General features: G+C 43.2%; 1 protein-coding gene across 2 annotated transcripts; it reads left to right on the forward strand.

Annotated features, from left to right (window-relative positions):
• The first annotated feature begins 1401 nt into the window (after positions 1 to 1401).
• On the forward strand, positions 1402 to 23391 carry USH1G (USH1 protein network component sans). Of its 2 annotated transcripts, none has more exons than XR_008318050.1 (3): positions 1402 to 1740; positions 17369 to 18673; positions 20927 to 23391. XR_008318050.1 is itself a non-coding variant. In XM_053304083.1 (3 exons), exons 1-3 carry the CDS (start codon positions 1577 to 1579, stop codon positions 20928 to 20930), a joined length of 1401 nt encoding a protein of 466 aa, XP_053160058.1. In that variant the 5' UTR covers positions 1402 to 1576; the 3' UTR covers positions 20931 to 23391. The 2 variants fall into 2 exon arrangements, 1 of the variants encoding a protein (XP_053160058.1); XM_053304083.1 differs by having other exon boundaries at positions 17369 to 18601.
• Positions 23392 to 24234: the final 843 nt, after the last annotated feature.

Genomic DNA, 24234 nt, shown 5'->3' on the forward strand with positions numbered 1-24234 from the left:
TCGGAACTCTAAGGGCCTCTTTACATATTACATTTTTGGGTGTACATCTAAAAATTTTAAATGCCTATCAGATGTACTTAACCAAAATATTTAAATTACGTTACTTATTAAAACAACGTATCCAACAAGCAATTGCCTTTACTTAGCCCCTGGTGGTGCAGTGGTAAATCTGCCGCCCTGTAACCAGTAGGTTGCAAGTTCGATCCTGACCAAGGGCTCAAGGTTGACTCAGCCTTCCATCCTTCCGAGGTCGGTAAAATGAGTACCCAGAATGTTGGGGGGCAATATGCTAAATCATTGTAAACCGCTTAGAGAGCTTCCAGCTATAGAGCGGTATATAAATGTAAGTGCTATTGCTATTGCTATTTACTTATTAAGCAAGCATATACCAAATAAACTTCCAAGCTCAGTTCTTCCCCCTTAAGAATTGCTTTCCAGATATTGTCATATTACACTGCCCATTTATGCCAGACTTCTTAATACTGCCCAACACAGCACACTTCCCACTACAATATTATTGGTATCTCTACTTCTACCTTTGAGCTACAAGGATCCTTGCACCTTTAGCAAGTAGTACACTTTTCAAATGTGTTCCCAAAGGTGCAAATGCAACATTGATTGATTGATTGATTGATTGATTGAATTTATATACCGCCCTATATAATATCTCAGGGCAGTTTACAATCCAATCAAACCAAAACCTAAAAATCAAATAAACAGATTAAAATTACCATAAATAAAACTTTAACACATCACAAACGAAAAGCCTGACACAGGGCTGTTGTGCAATGACTTAAAATGGCATCCAGGCAGCTGTGCAGCAGCACCACATCCACCGGAAACCACAAAAGCAGCACTGCACAATTGCCCAGAAGTTGTTGTGCTGCTGCCCTGCCTTGCAACACCATGGCACAGCAGCTGGGTCTCTGATGGCAGCCACCACTGCGCAGAATGTTGACCCAAAAGTCTGCATAAAGAAAGCCACACCAAGCAGAAGAGCCATTGGGAGGGAAACTATGCTGGGCTGAATAGGGTGAGTTGCTCTCCCCCAGCTGAATGCAAGAGAGGCACCACTCTGAAGGTGCTTCTTTGCCCATTTAGCAGAGGGTTTTATGCTGAAAACTTTAAACTTCAGAATAGAGAAAGAACTTTAGAATAGGGCTTGAGAAGGCTATTCATCTAGTTTACCTTCCCTTGAATATGCTAGTGAGACAACAGCTTGGATGAAGAACCGACACATGTGTGTCACTCCGGTCAATACATACATTTCCCTTAAGACGACAGCAGAACTGGTGCATTCTGCGAGGGGTTTGCTAAGGTGAAGTCAATACAAGCGAAAAACAAAGGCATGCTTAGGACCCAGGGGAATCCACACAAAATCATCTCATGCATTCAATATGAGGAGTTCCTCCCCTCACTGGTCAAGGATTCTCAGGTGTCCTAGTAACAAAGCTCCCTCCTCCTCTTCTCTCCTCTCCGGCAGCTGCTTCCCTAGAACTCTCATCTGACTCAATGCCCATCCTTTTGCTGTCCCACCTCCTTTCCCAATGAAATGGCCAGGAAATAAGGCTGCACCATGAATGATCAGTACCACCGAGCAGCCAGGGATGGCTACCTGGATTTGCTCAAGGAAGCCACCAAGAAGGACCTAAATTCGCCTGACGAGGATGGCATGACCCCAACCCTATGGGCTGCCTATCATGGAAACCTGGATGCTTTAAGGCTGATAGTTAGCAGAGGGTAAGTCCTGCATTTTGCCCTGTTCGCTTTGCTTTTGTTCAGGGCTCTCAGTGAAACGCCAGGTTTCTTTTCTTTAGCAGGCCGTGCAAACTTGTCAGAGAACTAAAGCAATGGGCCTCAGTTGTGTTTGTTGCACAACACAGGAGACCAGCCTGTTTTCTTTTTTGAGGAAATGGCTGGGGGTCCCCATACGACTCTATAGGACTCTGAAATGATTGCTAAAGTTGCCTCCTGCATCAGGATGCTCATAGAAATGCGGTGTGGTGAGGATCTGGGGACAGGAAAGTATGTTTTCTTGGTCCAGCTTTAAACAGCTATACTTTTCTGTCAATAAACAGTGTCCACATTGTCCTAGAACGGCTTCCCTAGGCAGAACTCCCCTAGGCACCTTTAAAACTTTACATGTGATCTCTTGTGCAGCTCAATTTTTGGTCCGCAACCACAATCTCACCCCTCTTCTTTTCTCTGATTAAGGCACTTGTCAAATCTCTCTCGTTACATATATAGTTGGAGACGGGCAATTCTTTTAAAGGCCTGAAACTGGTTTAAGAGAAGTACCACTTTTCATTTAGTATACAGATATTTCTATTGTCCTACAATTAACTCTTGCAAAACAGTCTTTGTCGGTTTTTGAAATCCACAAAAGCTGCTCATTTGAGGTGAAAGGAGGACTATACACCCCCCTCAAAAGCAGCCTCTCATCAACTCTGAAAAGATAAACGGTCATCTTTTTCCAGCATTGCTCTTCTTACAATTCAAAGAGGGTATGGGTGTCCCATGTTCCCCCCCAATCCTCAGTGGATAACATGGTGAAAGACTGGAGGCCTGTCAAACAGGAAAATCTAAAATGCAGATTTATATGCAAACCGGGAGGAAATAACCCCTTGGCTGTCACAATCACTGATGATGTTAATTGTAGAAGGCAAGGAGCTGTGAGAGAAAGAATCTGAGAGCTGGAGAGGTAACAGGCATGACTGGCTTCCCAATCTTAGATTGTGATGATGGCCATCAGAGAGGCTGAACTTTACAGGAGGAAAGGAGGTTTCTGGTTATTGGAAATGTGTATTCTCTCCAGAGGCTGCCCACCTCTGTTGGGTGAAGAAGACTTCCTTTTCCTTTATGATTTATGTGGCAAGTCCACTGTGGAAAATTATATGAAGTCCTCATTGCAGCCATTGCTGGAACAACAACAACAACTGTGTGAGGCGAAGTCACTATTATTACTTTACAGATGAACCAAAGGCTGGGAAAGTGGCTTGCCTGAGGGCACCTAGTGAGCCTTTAGGGCTAGCTTCAGGGTTGCCCTCTTAAGCTGAAAGTGTATTCCTTGGAGTGATTTCATTTCTTAGACCATACAGAGAGACTAGAATCTTTGGGGCTAAGGCAGGCCAGTGACTAACTGACTGTTCTTTAGCCTTTGGTAATATATATATCACAAAGTAAAGCAAACATATAAACCAAAGAACTAGTCATTAGGCGAACAAGGTCTGGCCTGGCATTGGAGCTTTTTTGATCTCAGTGATGTACAATGTATGTGAGCACACATGGATATTTTTGAATGAAAGTATTCCTCTTTTGAATGCTAAGTGAACGAGCATTTTCATATCATCTGACAATGTGCATTCCTTTATTTATTATTATTATTATTATCTTGTTTACACAGTCAGACAGGTGTTATTGACTGGTTTGTTTTATCCAGACATCATCATCATCATCATCATCATCATTATTAATAAATTAATTTTGGCATAGGCTAGAGACAAGTATCTCATGCACACTTACTTGGAACTAAGCCCTATTGAATTGGGAAGAATTTATTTTCAAGTAAGTATGGATAAAATCAGGCTGCATATCACAGTGCCTTCTACATGCCACAAGCAACTCCAATCTACATAAATGACTGCTGTTCTTTTTGATAGTTGCTGCATACCTCATTCTGACAAGCAACACCCCTTGCTTAAATACATATCTCTGCCAAGGGATCTAAAACATTGGCCTCAGCACACACTTTCATTATGGACTTGGGATTCTGTCATCACAGAGGGGCTTCAAGGTAGATTTATCACTAAAGGAGCTGTTTGATACATTCAAGCTGGAATGAATGGTCCCAGCAGAGAATCTTCCTTGCAGCTAATGTTTAATGAATTGAAAAATATGCATTTGCTGCCAGCTGGGGAACATAGCGCAGAAGAATGTTCATGCCCTTTTAGTGATGAATGTTATTAGAAAAAGACAGATGGGGCTGGCTTTTAAAAATGTGTTTTCATGATTAGCCACAGTTTATCAGGGAGAGAAGAAAATACTCAGATGCTTAATTAAAGCAGCAAAGACTTGATAAGAGGGAGGGAGGGAGCTTTGCTGTGCTAAGGGGAGCAAAATTATTGAAGCTCAGTATTGACTGGGAGCCTTTCCATGTACTGTATCTGCAATGCCCCTTTTTCTAATTAACTACAGGGCCATTTCTTGTACTAGCACTGCTGCCTGGCGTTAGAGATGAAGGGAACTTAACTTTATTGTAGAGAATGGTGGGCCCACGTCTTAGTGTCCTACTGGATAACTGCCCCTTTATAGGTGCTTAGAAAAAGAAGTCAAAGAGTATGATAGAATTAAGTGTAGACTGACCCTTGTGGGAAGTTATTGATAACAATGATTGTGCCTCTTTTAGGGTACTGCTGCTGAAATGCCAAGTTCTCACTGCTCAAATTGACTGAGAGGCTGCTCATGCAGAGAGCCAGGATCCACATGGATTGCGGCGTTCTTGCCCAGGCTAACCCACTCCTAAGCCCGAGCCAGCAAGCGCTCCCTTAACCTGGCTGCCAGGATCGTGTACCTCCTCAGGCTGCATGCAGCCCGAGGAGACGCAGAGCTGGGTGCCTAGAGCGCCCGTCTGATGGGCTTGTGGCACAGTCAGTGCATTGTGGGATATCTGGAGGCTGGGATGCAGCTCTCGGTCTCTAGAGCTTTGTGCTGCTTGGTGCAGCGTGGATCATCTGGGAGCACAGTCCCTGCTCCCAGCAGCATTTCTGTGATCATCTGGGGGAAGGTGAATTGGAGCAGTCTTCATCTACCCTCTGCCTGGTCATGTGAATGGCCCCTGAGTGTTTCTGCTGCTTGTAGAACCTATGATGTGAAGTGACCTGCGGGCTGCTGCTGTCCAGTCATGGTTGGCTGCCCAGAGTAACATCCTCCATCCGCACTGGAATTTCGTGAATGGGCTTTACTGTGTTAGGCTGGAGTTGTGGGCCCAATGAAAAGTTGCAGAGGTTGGGCCTGCTGCCCTTATTAAGCCGCCCAGAAAGCTGATATAAATCTTTTTATCAACTTTCATCATAGTGTTTGAACATGGGCCTCAGCTCCTAAATAAGCTCCATAGCCACTGCTCAAAAGAAGAGTTCCAGGAACCAGCTTGTTTTTCAAGGGTGTGCTGGTATAATTTTTTCTCACATAAGGCCAGTTCACATATGGCCCTGTGTTTATGGTCTGTGGGCGATACAGATGAAGTGCCACGCCTCACCATGCATTGTACGTTGATACTGAGGGATTTGTGATTTGTGGGTTTGTTTCCAATCTCTGCAACTTGGGTTACGAAGCTGTCAAATATTAGTGACATGCTGATGTGAAAACATCTTTTTCAAAGTTGTTTATTTAAACCCTTTTCAACTATTATTTATGTAGCTACCATTGCCAGTATTTCAGTCCTTAATCATTGCACAGTCCTAAGCACACTGTCAGTGCTCAATATGGATGTAGCAGCAACAACAATAGTACTATGCAGTAGAGATGTGCTGATTGATTTTGACCTCAAATAGGTTTGAGTCGATTTGGGGTGATTCAGGTGATTCGACCTCAAATCAAATCAGGCCTTAAAATAAAGGGCTTGATTCGAGGTTGAAAAGAATCACTCCTGATTTGACTCAAATAGATTCGAGTGATTCGAGCGCCATCTTGAGGCCTGTTTTTTTGGGGGAGAGCTGGAAAAATGGGCCTGAAAATGACCCTGTTTTTCCGGGGAGAGCTGGTCTACCAATTGGGGTCGGCCGGTAAACAAGCCCTACACTCTGGACTTAGTGTTTCTGCCCACCTCGGAGGACTGGTCTACTGGATAGACCAGTCTTTTGAGGCAGGCAGACACATTAAGTCTGGAGTGGAGAGCTGACACCAAGAAGAGCCATTGGGAGGGGAATTATGCTGAGCAGAATAAGAAGAGCTGCTCTCCCCCTGCTGAATGCAAGCGAGCCACCACTTTGAAGGTGCTTCTTTGCCCATTTAGCAGGGGTTTTAATGCTGAAAAAACTGAGCTTTGAACTTCAGAATAGGGAAAAACTTTTAGAATAGGGCTTGAGAAGGCTATTCATCTAGTTTAGCTTCCTTTGAATATGTTAGGTAGACCAGTCCTCCGAGGTGGGCAGACCTACTAAGTCCAGAGCGGGGGGCTGGTCTGCTTGCCGACCCCAATTGGTAGATCTGCAACCCCTAGAAAAACAGCACCATTTTGAGGCCTGTCCTTCCAGCTCTCCCCCGAAAAACAGGCCTCAAAATGGTACTCAAATCGCTCAAATCAATTTGAGCGATTCGAGGTTGATTCATTGAGACAGCTTGCTGAGCCGGCTGTTTTCGACAAATCAGTTCAAGGATTTTCTATTTGATTCGACTTTGAATCGAATCACAAAATCTGATTTGTGCACCGACTCGATGGCCCAACTTGACTTTTACTGCATTGCAAACATTGCAAAGCATTAAGCACTGCATGCTTAATTTCTGAGGGAGGAGAGAAAACGTTTAGAGAAAGGGATACAGGGAAATTCTGGCTGATACTGCTGTTGAATAACAAAACTAGTCACACTGCAAGCTCTAGTAAGCCCAGCTTCCGACATTGGAAGTATTATTTTTCTTGGCTTTCCTACAGCAACAACTACTTATTATGGTGTCTTCCATAGTGTGTGTGTCTGTTTATGAAACATCATGATTCCCAATATGACAAAAGGTCCTGAGGGAGTGTGGTAAGCATATGCATGTTTTCTCATTTGAGGCAATTAGGGCCATTAATAGTGATACATCATTGTATTATATAAGTATTACAGACTCAAGTTGTTTCACTACTTCTCTGCTCCATTTTCCAACATCTAATAATATTTACCATACCTCAGAAGGATGCTGTGGTAAATTCATGGGAGAACATGAGATATTCAAACATTTGGGAGGGTATGAAGGGGCCAAATCTATAACATTGCCATGTGCGAGAAAACTCACTTCTGGAAGGAATAATAAATGATCACTACATATGAGAACATCTAGCATGTCCTGAGAAAAGTTTATCCTCTCAACCTAGAGGTAAGGAATAACAAGGCAATACTTTCTATCATACATAGAGGGTATGTGTGTGCTTGCATGCACATCTGCACATACGTGCATGCTCCAGCATAAGATATATATAATTACACTCATATCCTGCTCTTCCTCCAAGGAGCCCAGAGTGGTGTACTACATACTTAAGTTTCTCTTTCACAACAACCCTGTGAAGTAGGCTAGGCTGAGAGTGAAGTGACTGGCCCAGAGTCACCCAGCTAGTATCATGGCTGAATGGGGACTTGGGTCGCCCCAGTCCTATATATATATTTTAATGTAACACGGGCATTGGATGAAGGCAGGGTTGTAGGGAGGACAGAAGAGTTTGGTGCTGATCTGCTCTGTCCATTAGTCAGACAAAAGGTCTCTTTCATCCTTCCGGCTGCGCTCTAATGAGGGGAAGGAACACAGTGTGATGGCTGAGGAAAGAGAGGAATGCTGGCATTTAGTGCCACAGCCTCAGAGAGACAATCATTCTTCAGTGCGAGTTTCACAACCTCTGGGTGGGTGGGTGGGGGAGGAGTGCCTGAGATGGGGGATAAGCCAGTTTATGATTAGCTGGGCTGAACAATGAAAGGCTTCAGAATATGAGCTGGGGAAGGGGTTGTCTTTTTCTGTCAGTGTGACAGTGTGCTGATTTTTGGCAACACTTTCTTATAAATAACGGTTACTGTGTTCTTACTGTTTTAGTCCTGTTTGAATAGGAGGTTTTCTCTTGTCTCAAAAGGAAGGGACATAATTCAGCTTTAGACTGAATATACTATGGAGTTCAGACTGCAGGAGGCCCATGCGCTAATTGTAGCTATGCTGCCTGCTCTAGATTTGAATTTCTGATCTGGAGGATATGATCTCTGCAGAGCTTGAACTGTAAGTGGTACTTCTACAAGGTAGAGAGGTAGTAGATGGAAGATGATATAAGTAGTATGGCTAAATGCAGGGAGAGGATAGATATTATAATCTGAACTGCTTCACACATGACATTTCCCCAGCCTGGATAAGTCCTCTGTGTAAGAAAAAATCTAGACCCCTTTACATGGTCATGTGAGATCACATGTGTATGTTTACATGAGAATCACCAGTGTCTATGTACAATATCATGTGCTGAACTAGCAGCATGCTAGCACCTTTCTTAGAAGAAAAAAACATTAAGCGGAGTCAGCCTCAGTGTGGCTTAGTGGCTCGAGTGTTAGCAAGGATGAAGCATCCTCTGCTTCAAGGTTTTCTCAGCCACGACAGCAAGCTTAGAGAAGTCACTTTCCCATTTGTAAAATGGAATTCTAATGACCATAAATTTTAGAGACGGAAAACCTATGTTGGGAATGTATTTTGTATACTACAAGCATGGTGCTCTAAGAAATTGACAGAGCACCAGCAAGATCTGCCCTGAATGTGAGAATGTGTATGGAAGCATGGCTTAGAGATGGGCGAATCTTTGTTTAATGGGATATGATGCTCTGGAAGGACATTGCTCATGCTCCATCTGACCCATCACCCTCTCCTACATCCCCCACCCACTTGCCACATTCCATGATTTCACAGCTTCTCTCTTTTGCCTCTCCATGTTTATCTTGTCTGTGTGCATGTGTGATGCATGCATCCTCCCCACAATTGTATTCCATCACTTGGCCCATACATACCTGCTGCTTCCCTCCCCCACCCCCACCCATACAGTCAGATGGCAAGGAATACCAGCTGTCTTGAGCCTATAGGCTACTATACATATTAGTCAATTTAATTCAAGCTGTCACTTTATATTAGTCCTTTGGGCAGAGATCCGGCAGATTTAGATAGAAGCCAGGCCTAGGATGATTTTCCAGCCTGATTACACATGGCAATAATAGCTCCTTCAGGCCTACACACGTGGTGATAATTGCTTCTTGCCCAGAGCCTCTCCAAGCTTTGAGTCATTCAGCCTGAAGTGAGGACATTAGAGCGCTAGGCAATATTTTGAATTAGCTCAGTAGTTGTATGTCAGGATGGTGAGGACAGTAAGCGTGCAAAAGGAGTGAAAAGAAGGTGGGTCTTTTTACTGACGATGTCATAAAGGCATTCAAGCCTACATACTTGGAGAGCTTTGCTAAGTGCCTCTCCACCCGCTGCCACGAAGCAGTTCCTATGGAGAAAGGATAAGAACATCCTTGCTGGATCAGGCCCAAGGCCCATCTAGTCCAACATCCTGTTTTACACAGTGGCCCACCAGATGCCTCTGGGAAGCCCACAGGCAAGAGCTGAGGGCATGCCCTCTCTCCTGCTGTTACTCCCCTGCAACTGGTATTGAGAGACATCATGTCTCTGAGACTGGAGGTGGCCTATAGCCACCAGCCTCGTAGCTTATCCCATCCAAAGATATTTGGAGGGTCCCCCTGCCTCACTTCAGATGGAAGATTTCATGTTTTCCAAATATTAGTCTATTCCCTTCCCCTTCCTCTCAACTTTCTGACGATATATTTCTTGCCTGTGCTAGCAAAGCACTACAGGGGGAGAAGGTGAATGCACACAGAGCAGATTACTGTAGAATGGTAGAAATTTGTATTTCTACTTTTCTCCAAAAATATTGCTGGACATATGCAAATATGCTGGTCAGAAGATAAACATATCAAGCCCATGCTACAGAGAACCCAAACAAAGACTATTAATTTTGCTAATAAATACATATAACTCACAATGCCGCTGTGGCCAGTTCCCTTCACAGCAGTTGCAGGATTTCTTTCTATGTTTGTTTTAGTTCCTGTGCTCTTGGGCATAGGCTTACAATATTATTATTTTTTTAAAAAATTAGAATAATTTACAATTTACAAAAACCAGTTAGAAGTGAACAAGTTAACAGAATAAAAGTCCTTTCAATCACTCTAACAAGCCATAGGCCTTTCTAAAAAGAAAGGTCTTGTCTTAGGCCAAGTGCCTTAAAAAGAGGGTAAGAGTTGCCACATTTTCTTTTGACAGCAATCCTGTGCCTTTAATGATGATAGAAAGGAATTCAACAGATGGCATTTCCCTGTCACATGATAGCATCGCTAGGCTGAAAAAAGCTACACCCACTACATTTCTGTTTATCATGTAGCTGTTAAAACATAGGAGCCCTGCCAGAAAAAAAAGATGACGATTCTAATATAGTTGTGATTACTCATAAATATTTTGCATTATGCCCCGCAACTTATTAGGGCCTAATGTATAGCTGTTGCATCACTATTTCTATTAATAAATGGAAGGGCTGAAAACTATAGTGATAAGATAATGTAGTGATTCAATGTAGGTTGTTAATTTATCTACATAATTTTTCTTAACTAGGGAGTATTAATTTTCTTGACTCAGCATTGCAAAATGCTTTGAAATTAGACACACCATATACAAAAACTATGCAAGTATTCTGGCTATTACACTATTACTGTTATTAAATGGAGCTCTTACTGACACAGGAACTTGTTGCAAACAAACCTCCCTTCTTATGCCTACTCCTCCCTTGATGCCAAACTGGAATGGGTGTATCCTACAAGGGGATTTCCTAGTCCTTGCTGATTGCTGCTTCGGTTTTGCAACTGAAAGTAATCATTTGGAGGTCATTAGTGGTGTCTACCAGATCCAGAACTCCACTAAGGAAAACTCAACTCACTCATAACTTGCTTCATGTGGCCTGGTGGCAGCAGCAACCTGAAATAGCATTATTCAGGGCAAGGTGGGCCACCTCAGGTAACACATTCTGGGGCATCATTAAAAGAACAGTTCTTTTACATAATATATAGAATGGGAGAGAAGCACCACAGGGACTTTTTGCTTCAGGCACCAAAGAGGAGAGCTAGTCCTGTGGTAGCAAGCATGACTTGTCCCCTTAGCTAAGCAGGGTCTGCCCTGGTTGCATTTGAATGGGAGACTAGATGTGTGAGCACTGTAAGATATTCTTCTAAGGGGATGGGGCCATTCTGGGAAGAACACTGAGGTTCCAAGTTCCCTCCCTGGCAGCATCTCCAAGACAGGGCTGAGAGAGATTCCTGCCTGCAACCTTGGAGAAGCCACTGCCAGTCTGGGTAGACAATACTGAGCGAGATGGGCCTATGGTCTGACTCAGTATATGGCAGCTTCCTATGTTTCTATGTAATCGCCTGGGCTGTCTCCATAAGGTAATGAGTGAACATACAAGTGGGCATGACAACACTCTGCTGCTTTCCAACTCCATAGTTCAGTGATTTAATAATTATATTTGTCTGAAATTTTCCAGACTAAGGGGATGCTTCACACATTTCTTTTTCTGCAAAACTATAATCTCCGTGTGTGTAGGTGGGGGGTGGGATCAATCATGTGCACCATCACTGTTAAGCATGTGGCACATTTAAAAATGTATTATTCATATCTTGCCACATGAACCTGTAGGCTCTCAAGGAGTTTGAGCACCCAGGTGACGCCACTACTTACAGGGAAATAAGCAGCCGTGCTGCAATTTCAAAAATGATGGCCTAGCATCCTGACTAATGCTGTGGAGGCGCTGCATGCAAAACACCCTCCACAGTGTTTAGTAATCCAGAGTCCTGCTACATGGGTGCTTGCGCAGTAGAAGCAATTCTCACCAATCTCTCCTTCCCCCAGAAGTGCTCTTTACTACACACAAATATGTGCTGAGGGCTGTGTGGCCCTGCAGTGGCACTCTGGGTTACTGGAGGCACTTTGCACACAGCACCTCTGCAACGTTAGTCAGGATGTCAGCCATGATGGTGTTGGTGTACACATCTGTTCCTACACAGAGATAAGCTCATGGACGTAGCTGAGTGGATTCACATGCTACAGAATTCAGTGTGGAAAGGGAGCCCCCTGCTGGGCCAACCTGGGGACAATCTGATAACGTTTTTTCTTCCATACAAAGAAAACAAGCGTTTTTGATTTATTTTTTAAAAATGTTTTCTCCATGGCCATGAACCACATCTGATACTGTGAAGCTGCTTTGGGACAAATGTGGTGTGAAATAGTTATTTTACTAGAAAATAAGCAATGGTTGCAATAGGGGAGAGACCATAGGGTCTCATTCCCTTGCTCCTGCTGCACTCAGGCCTATACACCCAGTTCCAGCAGACATGTGTTCGTTCAGAACAAACATAAACAATACCTCACACACTCTACATACTCACAGCCGACACTGGCATTTATGGTTTCACTGGCTCTTTAACCAGACTTCATCAATAATGTATTCCTCTCTTGCAATTCATCAAATATTTATCTTTTCCTTGAATTCCCCATTACTGATAGGCCAGTATCAAGGTGAAGGGAAGAAGGCGGGCCAGCCAAGGAGTCAGAATGAACCTGTTGCCAGGTCCTGGATGGTGCTATTAATGAAGGCAACAAAGCAAGAGGAAAAGCTGCTCTGACATTCTCTGGCCGGACAACTTCATTTCCACCCCCTGGCAGTCCTCACTGGGCCCGACTGATTGTGCAGTTGTGTGAGGAAATGCCACTGAAGTTAATGAGGTGTCAGGGTTGGTTGCCAGTTGCTCAAAAATCATGACTCAGTTGCCTTAGCACTTTGATACACATCAGGGGATTTAATAAAAATTAGGAGTTTGCCTAATACAAATAATGAGATCTTAAATATTGTTATTGTAAACAGCATCTCCTGCCTCAGCCTATAAAATCAGAGCATATAAAAATATTTAACACAACCATGGCAACAGAATTCAGTTTAATTTAGTACTGATTGGCTCAGGTTGTATTAACAATGGAAACAGTTATGAAGCAAGAGCTGAATCTCACATTGTCCTTCTGGTTCGCCACTGCCCCAGCCATCCACTATCATACCCTACAACGTTTCACTGGTGAAAATAAGATTGTAGGGAGCAGAGCTATGCAGCTTGAGAAGCGTAATGTACAGTTCTGACTACATGCATGTCACAAATGGAATGCAGGTAATAAAGTGCGCACAGAGTAATCTGGTATCCCAGATTACCAAAGCAGATGAGCCCAGCCCATAACCCCCAACATTTCACAGCTGAAAATAAGGATAGGCTTGAAACAACCAGTTCTCATACCAAGCCCCCGCAGTCCACTATGAACATTGCTGAAGACTAGATTCTACCCACTATATGCTGCACAGTGCAGCGTTGTGCACCCATTGACATGTGAGTGCAGTGGAGACACTGCAGAGTGCAGTGGAGACACAATGCATCTGCCCACCCATGTGGTGATTTCATTTCTAGAGACTTTGGGGATGGAGCTGAATCCTGAAGGACAATTCTAACAACTTCAGAAAAAAAAGTGAATAAGTCACCTCCAAGGGGACAAAATAGGGACAGGTATTTACCAGCAACGGATTCCATAAAATGGGGGCTGCCTCTGATAAAGAGAGACAGTTGAAGCCTATGTATTTTTAGAGCCTTTCAGGAAACACAGGGGTTGTGCATTTCTACCACACTCAACTGCTAACAAAAGCAAAAATGAAACAAAACCTCAAAACAGAACTATTTCACAATCCCAGCACCCAGCTACTTCATGGTTCTGCCCCACCTTGGGGCATATTACAACACTTGTATTGAGCTGAATAGCCCAGTGCAGCTGTGCAAATTCAGTTTTTAGTTTTTAATTTATTTATTTTTTAGTTTGCAGTTCCAGGAGAAGGAAGCATATTTGTACAGGAACCACACAAACGTTAGATCCGGGAAAGTGAGACACACAAATAAAACCAAACGTAATGCAATAAGAGCGTTGTTGCGGGCTTGAGGATAAAAGTGACCTGAGTTGGGGTGGGTGGGCTGGTGTGCAGAGCAAGAGGATGGAATGGTGGAGAGACTTATGTTTGCTCATCTCAGTGCTTGGACTCAAGGGCTAGGGGAAACAGTCCCTCATTTTAGCAGATCACAAACACTATAGGATGTAGGACTATCCCCAAACTAATTGTTAATATATTTTTTTTCAGGGCTGAGTCTTGGTTTATATAGTAGATCTGATTTTACCATGTCTGATTATAACCACTAGGTAAAGTAGCCTAGCAGTATCTGTTCAGCTGGGGAAATGACTGACCTCCCTACAAGTTCAGCCAGTGACACTGGGGAGAAACGGTGGCTCCAGGGGAGCAGGGAAATCTCATCTTGGTATTGGTTAACTTGCCCTGGAGCTCTGGAACTGAAAACCAAAGGTGTTTGAGAAGGGATACTTGGTTGGGGTGGGGAACAGCTGCTGTGCAATATTTCCAGTGCAATTAAGAAGCAGGGATTCAGTTCACCTGATGTTCACATGTAAAAAGGTCAAGAGTACAAATGGAGAATGGTCCAGTATCACTGCTTTGTGCAGAGTTTACATACGGAGCTTCAGATGACAATGGCTTCTGCTGTGTAGCTTTGTGTGTGTGTGTGTGTGTGTGTGTGTGTGTGTGTATAAATAAAATAATTCACTGTGGTAGAGGAGAGCAAAGACAAAGAGGCCTTCCTTGAGCTTCCAGCCAAATATGTTGATGGGGGATATTATTCAGGGATTAACCCCTGCCCTGCTGTACAGGCTCCCCCTCCCTTCTCACAAGCACTTTATGAAGAGCTGGGGCTAATAAAAAGGCCTGCAGGACCCTTCAGCAAAGGGCACAGGCTTCCACTAACCATTGAAAGCCTGCCTATCAAATTGCTGAGACTGTTCAAATCTGCCATTATTTGGGTAAGAGCCCAAGAGTTTGTAGGTAGGAGGCCCTTTCTCACTCCATTCTCTAGGTAGAGATCTTTGAGGAATCATCCATTCCTCATTGTCACCCATGTAAGCAGCAATGTGCCTCTTTTGTTAATGTAGCCTTTAAAAAGTATATGTTTTTAACTGGTTTTATGTTATTGTTAAGTGCCCAGAGACTAAAGTTTCGGGCGGTGTACAAATTAGATAGATAGATAGAAGACCTCAGAGCCCATTCTGATACATCTGTTAGATTATTCTAGCTCCCATGGAATCTTTGAACAAAGTTAATGTGGTTTTCCATTAATAGTGAACCAGGATCCTATGCCTACGAAAGCATTAGCTGCTTACATGCTCTGCTAGAAGTCTCTGTTTAGCTGGATTGAATATTATGGTAACAGAGACATTATGATATCCGCCACATGAGTGTTTGTTGTTTATTTGAAGCCTCCTTTTGTGGGCCTCTCCTACAGTCAACACACTGTATACTCGTCCCAAGACAACTAGGTTACTGAATGCAGAATTGAAAGCACTGTCATACATCGGATGGCCATATGCCCTCTTTTTAACCAAGACAGTCCTCTGCTTGAATTGCTGCCTGGGTTCTGTTCTAGTAGTGGCTCACATGTGGTATGAAGTGGCTTTTGGAGCCCAGGCTATGCCCATACACTGTAATGAGGGCAAACATGAGTAACCTTGTCATTTCTAGTCAGATGGGATGAAAGCTGCGGGTATGGCAGTCTCCTGGAAGGGTATGAAGCCTCCCACATTTCAGGCAGAGAGGCCACAGGGTTTCTTTGCATGCACACTTTGTATTTCTGCCTTTGAAGCTTGACAGCTGGCAGCAGCCACAGATCAGAAACCAGGAAGGATGCTCTGTGTGTGTGTGTGTGTGTGTGTGTGTGTAAAGCAACCATAATTTGGCCATTTCTTGTCAAAATTGGGTTAAAATGGCAAGCATGCCAGTTCCTTGGGATGGCTTTCAGCACCCTAAATTGCAAAGAAATAGGACCAGGCATTTCTTTGCAGGTACTTCATGTTTGGGGTGAATTCAAGAGAAAGAACCCCAAGAAGGGAGAGCAGGGGCCTTGAGAAGCTCAATAGCTAGTGCCTGGTTAAGCAGGCACACCGGTTACTTAGTCATAGTCTCTCTCACTATGGTTAGTGCTATTTAAACTATAGTAATCATGTCTATATTTGCATTTATACAAATTAACAAATGTCCATTTATGAAAAATTGTGTCATTTGTCCTCTCTTTTTGGTGATGTATTTCCTCTTTTTTGGAGAGGTGCATCTACCTAACCACCCTAGACATGGGGTTTTAGCAGTCCCTTATAATACTCGTGCAGCAGTATACAACTGCACTACTCAGAGGTCAGGGCAGTAACAAGAGACTTCTTGTGTGACTCTAAAAACACTGCATGATCACACACAAAGTATATGAAGTTCTCCTGTCCTTTCTGTCTTCTTCCCCACACCTCACTGTCAAATCACTCAGACATAAGTTAGTTACAAGCCTCCCTCAGGGGCTGATCACATGTAATACCCTGTGGTAATTGAAAGTGATGTCACTGGTGATTCCTACCAGGCAATTGACAGAGACCCTGACCCTATACTTTGAATGTCTCTATTTATTGTTCAGTTTCTATACCACTTTTTATTAAAATAACCCCAAGGCTGTTTACAATATAATTAAAACAATGCACAATTAAAATGCAAAAGTACAGATATTAAATATAAATATAAAAATAATATATCTATTAAAATTAAAAACCTATATAAAACAGTAACACAGAGAACACAAAGCAGCAGCAATAAAAACTGAACTCTCATATAAAACCTGGATGAAGAGCCACATTTTTACTTGTTTCCTAAAAACTGTGATGGAGGCTGAGGAGCAGATGCCAGCCAGGAGAGCATTCCAAAGCTTGAGGGCAATGACTGAGAAGGCCCTGTCCTGCATGCTCGACAGCTGAGACTCTCTCACTGTTGGCACACAGAGCCTCCTCCGATGATCTTGTCAAGTGAGCAGAAACCTTTGGGAGCAGGCAATCCAGAGCCCAAACCATTAAGGGCTTTAAAGGTCAAAACCATCACCTTGATTTGGACCCTATTCTTCTTCTTGTCATCACTAAAATATTTCCCTAATTATTTCATTATTGCAATATGTTTTATGGAAGAAATCGATCTGGAATTGCTATGGTTAAATGATAAATCTTGAATTCATGAAAACAAAGGCATATGATAACCATGCATATAGATGATCAAATGCTATTCAGCTCATATTATCAGATGGTGAATGGTGGATGATGCATCTTAAAAGAGTTCCACAATAGCAGGCTTTACATAAACTGAAATCTTATGTAGTGGAAGACACTGAACTTTAAGTAGATGGGTATATACAGTAGATGAATAAGAGGCATCCTTGTGGAAGGGTAGCTTTGGAATTATACAACATTTGTAAAGCTGTCCTCCTTCAAAAATCCTTGATAGCCACTATGATAGACCAGTATAAGAAGCACACTTGTAAGCACTAGAGAGCAAGGATGTATAAATGGATATTCTATGCTTTTCCTTAAGTCCTTAATACAGTTCTATACATGAGAAATACAGTTCACATTGAGCACTAATTATTTGTTTTCCACATTGTTCTAGGGGTGACCCAGACAAATGCGATATCTGGGGGAACACACCTCTTCATCTGGCAGCAGCCAATGGCCATCTGAATTGCCTTTCCTTTCTGGTGTCTTTTGGGGCCAATATCTGGTGTCTGGACAATGACTACCACACACCACTGGACATGGCTGCCATGAAGGGTCACATGGAGTGTGTGCGCTACTTGGACTCCATTGCTGCCAAGCAGAGTGGCCTCAATCCCAAGCTGGTGGGAAAACTGAAGGACAAGGCCTTCAAGGATGCTGAGAAGCGGATTAAGGACTGTGTAAAGCTGCAGAGAAAACATCACGAGCGAATGGAGAAGAGGTACAGGAAAGAGATGTCTGACCACTCGGACACAATGAGCTTCTCCAGCTATTCCAGCAGCACTTTGAGCAGGAGGCTCCAGCATATGTCCATGATGACTTCCTTGCCATATTCTCAGGCCACCATACACGGCACAGCCAAGGGCAAGACCAAAATTCAGAAAAAGCTAGAGAAAAAGAAGCAGGTTGATGGGACATTCAAAATCTACGAGGATGGGAGGAAAAGCGTGAGATCCTTGTCTGGCTTGCAGCTGGGCAATGATGTTATGTTTGTGAAGCAGGGCACCAACGTTAGTCCAAAGGACTGGACCCGGCGCAACATTAGGGACATGTTTCTGACTGACGAAGATACCGTCTCCCGTGCCATAAGTGACCCAGGTTTGCACATAGACTCGGCCCATTCTGAGGTCAGCACTGATTCTGGCCATGACTCCTTATTCAATCGCCCCGGACTTGGCACCATGGTTTTCCGGAGGAACTATGTCAGCAGTGCGCTGTTTGGGATTGGTCAGGATGAGCCCAGCATGCTGGGAGAGGACAGGATGGGTGTAAAACTGCACAACCACCTGCAGCGCTCGCCAAGTCTCAACGACAGCATTGGCAGTGCCAACAGCCTGCAGGAGAGGAACATGGAGGAGCTGCCGTGGGATGATGTGGAACTGGGCCTGGATGATGATATTGAACCTGACACCAGCCCCCTGGAGACTTTCCTAGCTTCCTTGCATATGTTTGAGTTCATTTCCATCCTCAAGAAGGAGAAGATTGATCTGGAAGCTCTTATGTTGTGTTCAGACAATGATCTGAAAAGCATCAGCATTCCACTGGGACCCAGGAAAAAGATTCTGGATGCTGTCCAGAGGAGAAAACAGACTTTGGAGAACCCTGATATCATAGAAGACACTGAACTGTAAGCAATACAGCCCTACCTTCATACTCCTGGATACATATGGTTCTTCAGCACGTGATGATGAGCATGAGGGTACTTCTTATGTACACATTATATTATATATTTGAAGAACAGGAGCCCCCCACTAGATCAGGATGTTAGAAGAATATCTACATATAACAGAAATTTGCCAGCTGACTGAAAATAAGGAAAGTATACAACATGTTTCAGTAGCTGCAAGCTGGGTGCGTAAGAGTGGAGGTGCTCAGTATCTTGAGGTAACCTTCCAGAACATTCTTAGATTAAATTCTTATTGTTACCTAGGTTAGGGTATTTTGGTGGTATCATTTTTAAAAAAACAAATTTAAGTCAATACTGGTCCTTTCATTAGGCATCAGAAGCATTTAGAGTTCTTGGCCAAAGCACCATACAAAAACCCTCTCATGGGACAGACCCCTGTATTACTCTGTAATTTCTGACAGGACAGATATTGTTATAGACTTTTGTGTTCATTCCGCTCCATCCTTTGTCAATATGAAATATGCTTTCTTTGTTCTCAAACTTCTGGTACTTGGTTTTCCCTATCAAAAGGCTAGTTCTCAGAGCTAAACTATTCATTATGTGAAAATGGGTTGTTTGGCCCTGCACATTAATTTTTTAAATTGTAAATAGCAACCCAGACTCAGGCAAATACGGGGTGTGTGTGTGTGTGTGTTTGAGAGAGAGAGAGAGAACCCATTCCCTTCACAGCATGGTCCTAACTGAAAGTGCCCTCGGAAGCTGCAGTTTACCTTGGGACTCTGGGAAGCTGCCATTGGCATTCAGGGAACTCGCCCACTACTGCGAGGCACAAGAGCAGCTTTGACAGGAGGGGTTTTTTTGTCAGGACCAGGGGCACAAGGGGAAAAGTGAAACCCTCCTCCATATGCACCATGTTTCTGATCCTGACCCTTGCAGCCTGCTATTAACAATTTAAAATATTCGCACATAGTACCAAACTAGGCGGCGTTTGACATAGCATGTTGTTTTGGCTCTCACTGAAATAGTAAATAAACCTGTATCTGGGCTGTACCACTTCAGAGAGGAGCTGATGCAACAGAAGGCTCCTTCATATCACCACCCCCACTTGGTATTTAGAAAATTAGATGTTGGGGAGAAGGGTTGTAGTCTGGCTTTCTTCCTGATATTCTGGTTTTCTGTGTGCAAGGATATATATATATATATGTTTATTGGCATGGAGGAACATTCAATCCATCTGAATCAGTAAAGACTCTTTTTAGCCTTTAAAGCTACTGTCACAGCTGGCGAGGTGTGGGAGGTAGAGGCTGCCTCCACTGAGTGACAGGAGAGAGGAAGGAGTCCATCCTCTTTATCAGAGTGAGATACGAGACAGCAGGGGGTGGTTCTGGCAGCACCATGCCTAACTTCTGATTGGCCAGCTATGTTAGCACCCTAGCATAGGGTGAGGCAGAGTGGTTGCCTCCTGCTGCCTCGGCACAACGTTGTATCTCTCTCTGGCAAAAACACACGCCCCCTCTTCTTTGTTGTTCAGCAGTGGTGGCTTCTTACAGCCTTGTGCTCCATGCCTCACCACACCTGTTGGCAGCTTTAAAGGTAAAAACAGTCTTCAGGTGGCCAGGTACATCCCCGATGCAGGTTTACCAATTCAGTGAGATCTAGACCAAAACTGAAATAAGTTGGTACCACTTTTATTCCCATCACAAACTGCCACTATAAAGTTCTGTTTGTCTTGGTTGTACCTCAGATCATTCTTGGGAGAGAGATGAAAAGGGATATTACTGCAGTAGGAAAGTTGATAAATAACATGACAGAGAAAGAAATCTGGCCTTGTAAATCAGCTCTCATTTTCCCAGCTACTTGATTTGTGGCTGCAATCAGATAGATATATTACCTGACAGCAGCAGTGTGGGCACCTTCAGTTATTTATAGGGTTGAAACTATATCTGCAAAATGAGGGTCCCAGTTTAAATCCAGTGTCACTACGTCATAAATTATATGCCCTTTATCCCAATCCTTATTCCCAGGCCTTCAGTGTTTCACCAAAAATATGTCTGGATATTTGTAAAATCGTTCTGACGAAGTATATGCACATCTTTCTTGTTACAACAAAATGTAACAGGAAAGATGTGCAAAAGGTAGAAACTGCAGCTTTGAAAAACAAGAAGCTGTGAAATCAAATGCTGAATATATAATGGAATGTACCTCAGCTTCTCACTCAGGAGATTTGTGTTGCTTTATGTCTTTGTATCAATAATTGGCCAGTAAGCACTTACTGAGAAAAGCCTGATCATTTTACATTAACAATATTTCTCCTTTCCTTTACAGATAGCAGTTTTTAAAGAACAAGAAACAAAAAACAGTTCTATGTTGCCAGAAAACAACTTCCAGTAACCCTAATGGTGGGAAACCTGAACGCCATAACAGAAGGCCCAATTTCCAACCACCTCTTGGCTTCCTTTTCCTGCTTTCCTGTCTCCAGAAACCTGCCAGATAGCAGCCTGGTGCTAAACTGGAGCATTTGAGACATGAATCACACAAAAATGAACTAATGAAAATTGCCTCATTCAGGAGCCAGAGTACAAAGATGACATCGTACAGATTATTTACCCCCAGGCCTGTCACCAGCCTCAGAATTTTTTGGGGAGATTACAGAAGTCAGGGGAGGCAGGTTATAAAATGTTGAGTGAAAACAGTCAGTGAGGCTGGGGCAGAAAGAATTTTTTGGTGTGGCAGATGCATACCATACCACCAGCTGGCTACAGGCCTGTTTACCCCTTAACCTGTACGAACTACCACATAATCTGCTACTTAGAATGCTTAAAAACTGGCAAAACAGTGGATACTTTTCACACTTTTAGTGAAAAAGTTACATAGTGAAGATTCAAAATTAGTATGAATGAATAGGGGTGCATTTATATTGGGCTGTTAAAATGCTCTAAATTGCTTTTAAAAATTATTTAAACTTTAACTTTTAATTTTTAATTTCAGTTTCAATTTTTAACATTTATTGTAGGATTATTAAAACATATTTTGGCACTTTAAAATGATCAAGATGACATCTCAGAAAGGTCCTGTTGAGCATCTCGGTCTATTTTGCCTGGAGGCGTGCTAAGTTAATTGATTATCCGGAATGTTCAAATAATATGAGTTTAGTTCTCACAAGTACTTGAAACTCGAGTGCCTCCCCTGGCTTTAATGTTAATTAAAAACTAATCTCTATGAACATCTGTTAAGGCTGAAGTGCTATTAGAAATTTAAAATATTTTAACCAATCTCTTGTAAGTGCACCTCAACTAATGTTGATAGCCAAAGTTAATGCTCCCACTGTGCGATTTATCCACTGTGAGGCAAAGTTGTGGTTTGTGACAGAAGGCTTGCAAATTCTGCAGGTTAGAAGAACAGATGCCAGCGGGGACAGGGCTCTTATACCTTTTATCACTGTGTTGGAGATGCAGTTTTGGCAGATGCAGCTTTTTCCTCGCCTGTAATACTATGCCATGATAAGCAGCCCTGCCCAAATCCCATCTCCTATGTTACTAGCAAATAGCACTTGCTGGGCTCTGTTGTATTTGGTCATGTTGTAGGCACATTCCTTTCAGCCACCATGGTAGACAGAAGCTTCTTCTCCTAGGGTTGGTATTGCTCGGTCAATACTACCACCAGCAGTTAGCCACCAATATTATGACTTTTATTAGAGCTTGTGAATACGGTGAATCTACCATGGTTTGGACCAGAGCTGAAGTTGAGTTAATCAGTATACCACCAGCATCGTTTACTGAAAATGATTACTTGGGAATCAGTGTATCAGTGCTGTTTGAAGAGGCTAAACTGCTTTGACTGCAATCGTGTGCGCAGTTACATGGGAGGAAGTCCCACTGATAGGGTTGCTATCCTATGGAGCAAATATTTCCTGTAAATTCAACACAGTGCAAAAATGTATGGAGAAGGCAACCATTTTAACTCACATTTAGCTACCATGGTTGCAGAACTAGTATGGGTTGTTTAGGAGGTTCTTTAGCCTGCCTTGCCTTTTCTGCTGCTGCCTTTGCGTATTCCAATTGGAACAAACGTGATTTTTGTACCAAGTCTATTTTTCACCAGGTTTCTGGTCTTGTTTGGTGGACGAGTTATTTTATGTTATGGCACTTTTCTCTGTCATGTTTCACCACGAGTATTGCAAAGCTTTTTACAAGATCTCAGATCAATGTAAAATGAAATAAGCAAAGCCAATGGGATAAGTGGTGGTGGTGGGGGACTAACAGGTTTCTTAGCACTGGATAGAACATGTGTAAACATGGGGTCTAGTTATCTTTTGGCAGCAGTTAAAAATAGAGGATTGGACTCAAATGTGGTACACCCCCTGGGGGCCAACACTGGGCCATTGTTAACAGTGGTAAACTGCAGTGTAGCCAAGTTCTTTGTTCATATTAGCCATTACAATGACATTAACCCAATATTCGCTGTAACTCTGAAGCCACTTTTATTCAGTGGGGTTGCTCTGGACTAAGTGCTTTGTGGTTTTTGATCGTGGTGAAGAACTGATGGCTGCTTCCCCATTTCCATTCTATGTGTTTCTCTTGTACCAGGACACTCTGAATAATAGTATTTCAGTTTATTAAGCATATACTGTAAGCACTTAATGTCTCTACATTCTGAGAATGCTTGGTATGTCTTGTATGTATGTATGTATGCATATCATACCTGTAAAAGATCCTTGTTGTTTACTGCTTATTTATTAGAACATGTGCATTCTATTCCCTGCCACTGCCCGACTAAAACATTTTTAATGAAAATAATTGGGTATTCTCTCTTTCTTGAGCTTGGTTTTAATGTCTGGTTGTCATTTGGGAGACAAGGGTGGTTTTTGTTTTGGTTCCCCCCCTAAGATCTGAAGTTTTGACTTCTGAATGTTTAAAATTTATACTGCATCTTCCTGTGGGACAAGAGTACTATTTTAGTATAGCCAACAGAGCTGAAGGCGGCCTGTTCTTGGCTACAATGAGGTCCAGAGCCTTGAATTTACTAATTCCAGGCCTGTTCCAGATGCTTTGAAGCCTTGCTGAGCCTGAGACCAAGAGCCCATTCTCATGATTGGAGAATGGGCTCGGACAGGGTTGAGGGGAGGAAGCTGCGAAAAGCTTACCTCCCCCTCAGATGAACTTGTCTGTGTTGCTGGACAGCCAGTTGGCCACCCAGACAATTGCTGGCTTCTGCCAGTAGCAGGCAGGGAGGTTTGAGGGCCAGGAGGCCTCCAGAGCTTCCATAATGCACTGTGTGAGTGTGCAGTGTATTATGGGGTGCATATCCTACCTGTAAAAGGTCCTTGTTGTTTACTGCTTATTTATTAGAACATGTGCATTCTATTCCCTGCCACTGCCCAACTACTTGTGTGTAGGTGCCGTGCAAAGTTCCGCGGCACTGACACACAAGCATTTAGTCTGCTTAAAACCTGGGTGAAGCGGTGGGCTCCCTAAGCGGCCTTGCTACCACGCCACCGCCAGGAGCCACACAGCATACTGAAAACCGGGCTGGGCTTCCTTAGCCTGGTTTTTGGTGCACGTGTGAATAGCTTCCAAACCTTGCTTTCTACATTTTAAGATGATGGCTCAATCATGATAATCAGTAGGTGCTCT

This window comes from Hemicordylus capensis, chromosome 2 (genome assembly GCF_027244095.1).
Source record: "Hemicordylus capensis ecotype Gifberg chromosome 2, rHemCap1.1.pri, whole genome shotgun sequence".
Taxonomy (NCBI): domain Eukaryota; kingdom Metazoa; phylum Chordata; class Lepidosauria; order Squamata; family Cordylidae; genus Hemicordylus; species Hemicordylus capensis.